General features: G+C 41.7%; 1 protein-coding gene across 1 annotated transcript; it reads left to right on the top strand.

Annotated features, from left to right (window-relative positions):
- Positions 1-371: 371 nt before the first annotated feature.
- LOC124594648 (ankyrin repeat domain-containing protein 1-like) lies at positions 372-7,488 on the top strand. Its single transcript, XM_047133015.1, has 2 exons — positions 372-376; positions 7,119-7,488. Exons 1-2 carry the CDS (start codon positions 372-374, stop codon positions 7,486-7,488), a joined length of 375 nt encoding a protein of 124 aa, XP_046988971.1.
- The last annotated feature ends 1,293 nt before the right edge of the window (positions 7,489-8,781 follow it).

An 8,781-nucleotide genomic window follows, 5' to 3' on the forward strand; every position in this document is an offset into this window, starting at 1 on the left:
TGCTAACTATCCCTATCAGTAGTTAGTGCCTTCCATAGTTTGAATCTTTTATTTAGCTGGCAGTAGTGGCGCTCGCTGTATTGCAGTAGCTTGAGCAGCGAAGATTTTTGTGAGGTAAGTGATTTGTGAAAGGTATAGTTTAATGTTAGTCAGGGCCATTCCTTTGTAGGGAACTTTGAAAGTCAGATTGCGTTGCGCTAACAAAATATTGTGTGTCAGTTTAAGCACAGTCATGTATAATTGTTCTAAGGGGATGTTTCACTGTGCCAACACAGCAGTAAAGGACTACAGGTGTTCTCTTCTAGAGTGAGTGTAGTGAGGTTGTCAGATGCAAATGACACTGTGTTTTCCTCAGTACATACATCAGCAGCATGAGGTACACTGTGTGTTCAAGAAGCCAATGTTTGCTTACTGGAATATTTCTAACGACAATCTGGAGAACTGGTTTTACGCTTGTGAGCAGGCGTGTGACGGGTGGAAGAAGTATAAAAAGGTACGGCCAAACTTTCAGGAAACATTCCTCACACACAAATAAAGAAAAGATGTTATGTGAACATGTGTCCAGAAACGCTTAATTTCCATGTTAGAGCTCATTTTAGCTTCGTCAGTATGTACTGTACTTCCTCGATTCACCACTATCAGCAGCTGATTGGCCTCCACGGGTACACTTCTGCGAATGGTTCATCCAACAATGTGTCAATCCTCATTTCAGTGCAAATGTTCTCTTTACGGATGAGGCTTCATTCCAACGTGGTCAAATTGTAAATTTTCACAATCAACATTTGTTGGCTGACGAGAATCCGCACGCAATTGTTCAATCACATCATCAACACAGATTTTCTGTGAACGTTTGGGCAGGCATTGTTGGTGATGTCTTGATTGGTCCCCATGTTCTTCCACCTACGATCAATGGAGCACGTTATCATGATTTCATACGGGATACTCTACCTGTGCTGCTAGAACATGTGCCTTTACAAGTACGACACAACATGTGGTTTATGCACGATGGAGCTCCTGCACATTTCAGTCTAAGTGTTCGTACGCTCCTCAACAACAGATTCGGCGACCGATGGATTGGTAGAGGCGGACCAATTGGATGGCCTCCACACTCTCCTGACCTCAACCCTCTTGACTTTCATTTATGGGGGCATTTGAAAGCTCTTGTCTACGCAACCCCGGTACCAAATGTAGAGACTCTTCGTGCTCGTACTGTGGACGGCTGTGATACAATACGCCATTCTCCAGGGCAGCATCAGCGCATCAGGGATTCCATGCAACGGAGAGTGGATGCATGTATCCTCGCTAACGCAGGCCATTTTGAACATTTCCTGTAACAAAGTGTTTGAAGACACGCTGGTACGTTCTGTTGCCGTGTGTTTTCAGTCCATGATTAATGTGATTTGAAGAGAAGTAATAAAATGAGCTCTAACATGGAAAGTAAGCGTTTCCGGACACATGTCCACATAACATATTTTCTTTCTTTGTGTGTGAGGAATGTCTCCTGAAAGTTTGCCGTATCTTTTTGTAACGCCCTGTATACACTTAAGGGTGTTCCATTTATCTTGACCACCCTAAGTAACTCTTTGTCCAGATGCAAATTACAAAATGTTTAACGCAAATGTTCTTTAGCCGTCAGGGGGACATCAATCAGCATGATTGCCTTCATTGTAGCTTTGTTTTTTTATAAAGTTATGAACAGCGGTATGACGTTTTTATATGGCACCCTATATTTTTAATTCGGTAATTCATTTCCTCTCCTAAAGACCTATTTAAAAATGTATCACAGTGTACCATTCACAGAATCACAACGTTATTACGTAACACAACATTGACTTTGAGCCCTGGATCATAAACTCGTCCAGTTGCTGGAGTTGTCAGAAATCAAATGAAAAACCAAGTAAAAACATAACACAAAATTGACTTTGACTCTCCTGTACCATTACCCAGGAGTAGAACATTCAAAAGTGCTCAAAATGAAGAACCTGGACGCCGATACACTGGTGCACTCGTTGAATGAAAGAATTATTTACTGCTTCCAGTGTTGCCTGCTGAAGAGAATTACAAGCAAGCACAATATATTCCTGCATGTCCTCTGGGGTTGTTGGAATATCGCGATAGACAACGTCTTTAATGCATCCCCAAAGAAAAACGTCCAGAGGATCTGCATCAGGAGATCTAGCAGGCCAAGTAACTGTTCCTCCTCGACCAATCCATCTGGCAGGATACCTCCGGTGCAGAACACGACGTGCACGCAAGGCATTATGCGCTGGACATCCATCATGTTGGCACCACATAAAGCTGGCCGGGGTGGCCGAGCGGTTCTAGGCGCTACAGCCTGGAACCGCGCGACCGCTACGGTCGCAGGTTCGAATCCTGCCTCGGGCATGGATTGTGTGATGTCCTTAGGTCAGTTAGGTTTAAGTAATTCTAAGTTCTAGGGGACTGATGACCTTAGAAGTTAAGTCCCATAGTGCTGAGAGACATTTGAACCATACCACATAAACATTATCGTTCTTAGTGGCACTTCATCCAGAAGAGGAGGAAGAATTCGTCTGAGGAAGTTAGCACACGCTGTGCCGTTTAGACTACCAGTGATGAAATAAGCATCCTACACCAGGCGTGAACTCCCCATTTACGCTGATATTCCACCTGTCTAAGCCATCGTGGGTTGCCGCTGGACTAATGATGCATGTTACTTGTATTTACCTGTCCTTTGTTTGAGAAGGAACATTCATTGGTAAAAAGCACATTGGAGAAGAAATTCGGGTTGGCGAGGATTTGCTGCTGTGCCCACTGACAGAACTATAAACGATTCTGGAAATCATTCCCATGCAATTCTTGATGTAGGTGTACATGGCAAGGATGGAACCGGTGACGTGCAAGAATACGATGTATACTGATTTCAGGAATGCCAATCTCTTATTCAATCTGTCGTATGCAAACATGTGGATTCATAGCAACGGAAACGAGAACAGTAACTTCGGCAGCTTCTCTGTGCGAGTGCTACGACGATTGCATTGTCGTGGGTTGAAACTTGCCGTTTTCTGAAGCGTCGCAACAAGACGAGAAAACATCCGTCGGGAAGGTGGGTTCTTGTCAGAGTATCGCTCTCTGTACAGTTCCGCTGCCTGCGTAGCATTTTGCCTGCCTTCAACAACAACAACAATAAAAGAAACGTTATGTCGTTGCGGTTTGTAGGAAGGACAGCCTTTACTGTATGCCTACTCTACACAACAGTACTTAAAAAGGGCTAAACAACTGTACTAAATGTGTAACTTACATTCCCGATAGATGAGTAGCATTTCTACCTTCGTTGGTGTACGTGTTACTCACAAAACTCCTCAACTGACGATGGTTGACGGAATGACGGGTGCGCGTTCTACTTATGTTTACATTTGTCCTCTGTCAGCGTCAGCACGTTGATGTGTTTCATTACCCCGAGCACTAAGCGCTGGGAGCGTCAACGCCAGTGTTGTGTTATGTTATTAATAACGTTGTGTTTCACTGAATAGTACACTGTGATACATTTTTGAATAGGCCTTTAGGAGAGGAAATGAAGTACCGAATAAAAAATACAGGGTGCCATTTAAAAAACTCATACCGCTGTTCATATCTTTATAAAAAACAAAGCTACAACGAAGGCAATCATGCTGATTTATGTCCCCCTGACGGCTAAAGATCATTTGCTTGAAACATTTTGTAATTTGAATCTGGAAAAAAGTTATTTACGGTTATCAAGATAAATGGGACACCATATTTTATACTTCTGTTGTTTAAGTCTGGACATTTTGACGAGTCGCCCTATTATGGGTTTCAGTGTGTATTTATATGTCCCTAGGTAGACGTGTCAATGTTATTTTGTGTGAAAAAATGACTTTCTCTGCTTTGCGAGGCTGTGTCAAGGCCTTTGCCAAAAAGTGAACTGAAATTTTTTGTCCCTGTGTTGGGGAATTGTGTGTTGTTTTTGCAAGTTTCAAGAGGGATTACTGCACACAGAGGATTAGTATTGGCCACATGCAGCATCTGTTTCAATGGAGATCAACAAATTTATCACTGGGAAATGTGTTGAAGTCAAGTCTTTGTTCAACAGGAGCAGATAAAGAAACCCTTTATAATTTCTGTCCATTTCCACTTTTTCCATCATTCTCGATAATTTTAGAAATGGTAATACACAATCAGGTTATTAACCATCTGACAGCAAATAATATATTGACAAAGTCGCAGTTCGGATTTCTACAGGTTGAGATATAAAGAAGCCTGCCTAAACATGCAGTGAGAATATTCTTAATTCATTACATGTGTTACAGGCTATTGGTATTTTTTGGGATCTGCCAAAGGTATTTGACTATGTAAATCACAATATGCTGTTAAGTGAACTGGAATGTAATGGTGCAACAGGAAATTCTGTAAAAGATTAAAATTCTGTATCACTGACAGGAAACAAATGGTTTCATTAGAAAAGAGACATGTGTTAAGAGACGAGTATTCATGCAGCTGAGAACAAATTACATGTGGTGTCCAATGTTCCATCTTAGGGCCCTTGCTTTTTGTCGCGTGTATATCAGTGGCCTTTCGTCTGCAACACTACCAGATGGTGAGTTTGTTTTGTTAACAGACGATAAGAACATTGTAGTAAACAGCATGTCAACTGCAGTTTTAGAAAGAATGGTCAATGAAATTTTCATGTATATTATTCAATGGTTCCTACACAACTTTCTGTCACTAAACTTTGAAAAAAAACGCACTACCTGCAGTTTAAAACTTGTAAAAAGGTTCCAACCAGTATATGGCTAAATACTTGTATGATGACAAGCAGATAGAAGTTAATAGTGTTAAAGTAGTGCGGTTAAGCTTGATAATAAATTCAACTGGGCGGGGGGGGGGGGGGGGGGGGGGGGAGCATACCACAAAACTGTTGATGCACCTAAACAAATCCCTTTTTGGAATTAAACTGTTGTCAGAAATAGACGTTACGAAAACAAAAAAACCTGGCATACTGTGCTTACTATGATTCCATAACGTCATATGCCTTTATGGGTAACCTATCAAGCCAAACTAATGTTTTCTGGGTCCTTTGTGATGTGATATCGATAGAATCCTGCAAAGGGCCGTTAAGGGGACGAGAGATACCAATTGCAGCTTCCCAATATATTTTTTTCCTTACGAAATTAGTCATTAAAAATATATGTCTTTTTGAAACCAACAAGCTCATACATGGAATCAATACCAGAAATAAGAGTAATCTTTACAAAGATTGAAAATCACTTACTTTGGTCCAGTTAGATACAGATTATTCAGGAACACACATTTGCAATAACTTTCCACCCACCACAAATACCAATAACTTTCAGTTTAAGACAAGCCTGAAGTATTTATTGGTGGCCATCTTCTTCCATCCATTGATGAATTTCTTAGTGGAAACATGTGTTGTGTACAAATTCAGTGCAGTGATGTGACTATTAAAACAAGTGTTGTAAAATAGCTTCCCTATTTGATGATGTACAGCTACAATTGCCTAAGAATTATCATATGTACATAAATGTATTGATAATTCCGATGTTTTATTTTAAATAAAAATATGTTTAACATTATTTTTTATTTATTTCATATCCATGAGAACCATTTCTCTTGAGATCTGGCGAAGACACGTTAGCATATTTGTTTCTTCTTTATAAATATTTATTATGATTTGTTATTTTTCTGACATGTTCTACAGTCCTGGGGATCTACTGACTATGGAACAATTGAAATGAAAAATACATCTAAATCTAACTTCTTTTGGAATATACACTGAGGCGACAAAAGTCATGGGATTGTGATATGCATATATACAGATGGCGGAAGTATCGCATACACAGGGCATAAAGTGGCAGTGCATTGTCAGAGCTGACATTTGTACTCAGATGATTCATGGGAAAAAGTTTCCAAGGCTGCATAATGGAAATTAACAGACATCGAAAGTGGAATGGTAGTTGGAGATAGAAACATGGGACATTCCATTTTGGGAATCATTAGGCAATTCAATATTCCAAGATCCACAGAATTAAGAATGTTCTGAGAATACCAAATTTCAGGCATTACCTACCATCACCATGAACAACTTAATGGCTGACAGCCTTCACTTAACGACCAAGAGCAGCAGCATTTGCACAGCGTTGTCAGTGGTAATAAACAAGCAGTACTGCGTCGAATAACCACAGAAATCACTGTGGGACATACAACAAACATATCCGTTTGGACATTGCGGCGGAAGTTGGCGTTAATTGGATACGGCAACTGACAACTGATGTGAATGCCTTTGCTAAGAGCACAACATCATCTGCTGCGCCTCTCCTGGGCTCAGGATCAAATCGTTTGGACCATAGAGGACTGAAAAACCGTGGCTAAGTAGGATGAGCCCCGATTTCAGTTTGTGAGGCTGATGCTAGGATTCGACTGCGGCGCAGACCCCATGAAGCCATGGTTCCAGGTTGTAAACAAGGCAATGTGTAAGCTGGTGGTGGCTCCATAATGGTGTGTTTACACGGAATGGACTTGGTTCACTGATCCATCTGAACCAATCACTGAAACGTAATGGTTATGTTTGGCTACTTATAGACAGTTTGCAGCCACTCATGGACTTCATGTTCCCAAACAACGATGGAGATTTATGGATGATAATACACCATGTTACTGAGCCACAACTATTCACGATTGGTTTGAAGAACATTATAGACAGCTTGAGTGAATAATCTGGCTACTCAGATCGCCCAACTTGATTTCGATATAATATTTATGAGACATAGACGAGAGGACAATTCGTGCACAAAATCCTGTACTGGGAACACTTTCGTAATTAAGGACAGCGACAGAGGCAGCGTGGCTCAGAATTTCTGCAGGGGTTCTCCAGCGTCTTGTTGAGCCGACGTCACGTCGTGCTGCTGCACTACACTGGCCAAGAGGAAGTCCGACACGATGTTAGGAGGTGCCCCATGATTTTTGTCACATCAGTGTAATTAATCATTTGTCACTGGACAGATGTGTTGTATGAACTGTTCACAGTCTCACGTCTGGGATAGTTTCCTTTGTCCAGTTTGTGTGTTTACAGCGAAGTGTGAGAAGTTTCGTGTTTTGTGCAGGAGACTTTCAGAAGAAGAGAAAGGCAGGAGGCTGATCCAGGCGGCACAGGAGGGGACAGTGGAGCAGTTGCAGGCGCTGCTGTCCGTGGGCGCGAATGTGGGGGTGACGGATGAGGAACGGTGGACTGTCTTGCACTGGGCAGCAGCCAGGGGACACGTGGAGGCGGCGCGGTGCTTATTGCAGGGTGGATCAGAGGTGGACGCCAGAGACTGGCAGCTGAGAACACCTTTGCACCAGGCTGGTGGTAAAGGTCATGCAGATATGGTGCGCTTGCTGGCAATGTTCTCAGCCGACCTCAATGCCAGGGATGAGCAGGAGACACGAAGCAGCAATGTTTGGCCATGCAGAGGCAGTAGCCGCCCTGCTTGAGGCAGGGGCCGACAAGAAGGCCGTGGATGAATGGGGGAACACCGCCCTGGGCCTTTCGAGGCAGCATAACAATCAGCAGCTGACAGAGATGCTGTCATGAAGCATGCAGTGTAACACATGTCTGTACTATGAAAGTGAAATAGTTTCTCTACATCGATTTTTGATATTGTTCCATTAAAGGATACAAAAAATTAATTCTATAGTCAGTCATTTGTACTAGTCTGTAAGGTACATACTCACTCCAGTAACTGCGGCAAAACTGGGGCAACAGTAGATATGACTAAACAAATTAAGAAACAAAAAGGCAATCTCTTTCTCAAGGAAAATGTCTCGAATACATTTCTAGGTTAAGCTTTGCAGAAGACAAGAAGAACTGGAAAACACACACAGTAACATGCCCGTCTGCTCTGTCTACTGAGTGAAATCACTACACTTTGTTCTGATTTAGTTCAGTCAGTACCACACCCTGATGTTAATGTCTATATTACCTGATAGTGGTTGTAATAGGATAGAGGCATATTTACTATTTACTCAAATAACATATTTTTAAACTATGTATCTTCTTCAATTTATGAATCAGAGATAGGTGTTCTCATGGTAAAGAACTAAAAGAAAAGAAAAAGCATTATTAGTTGTGTATGACGGACAATCGTGGATAATTAACGATGTGACAATCCCGAAGCGCGGAGGTAAGCTAGTCCTATACAACTATAGTGGATTATCATTTAGGTTTCACTCATTGTGTTTGAGGTGTGATAATTTGTTGTAGGTGAGATACAGAGTAATATCACTTACACATTGCCATGAATTTTTATTGTTAGATACATGCTAGTAAGTTGTCTTCGCACTCGATTATTTAGAACAATTTGACATTGCATCGTATTTGTTTACAAAAGAGCTTCCTCGTAAGTAGCAGGTGCTGCTCTCCAGCGGCGCATATGTGAAATGCCACAGGGACTTCTCACCCAGCTCTCCTGGACTTACCCTATGTGAATCATAGCAAGAGCCATACTTCGAGACAAACATGTAACGATTTTACAGTTTTACAATAATAAAATCATTGCAAGTGATGGCTGTCGCAGCTTCATGTAGCGGCCAGATCGCGATACTGGTGAAAGATCTTTGGAATCACACTCTCTGCTTTGCTGCGTAACTGTCGACACTTCTTTACAACAAACAACGATCGCTCGAACAACCCTGAAACAATATTTTACATGAATCGCTTCAGTCAAAAGGTGGAGGCGACAAGTAAACCACTTTCGTAAGGCAAAAACTTTTGTCACAGTACAGCAC

The sequence above is a fragment of the Schistocerca americana genome, chromosome 2 (genome assembly GCF_021461395.2).
Source record: "Schistocerca americana isolate TAMUIC-IGC-003095 chromosome 2, iqSchAmer2.1, whole genome shotgun sequence".
NCBI lineage: Eukaryota > Metazoa > Arthropoda > Insecta > Orthoptera > Acrididae > Schistocerca > Schistocerca americana.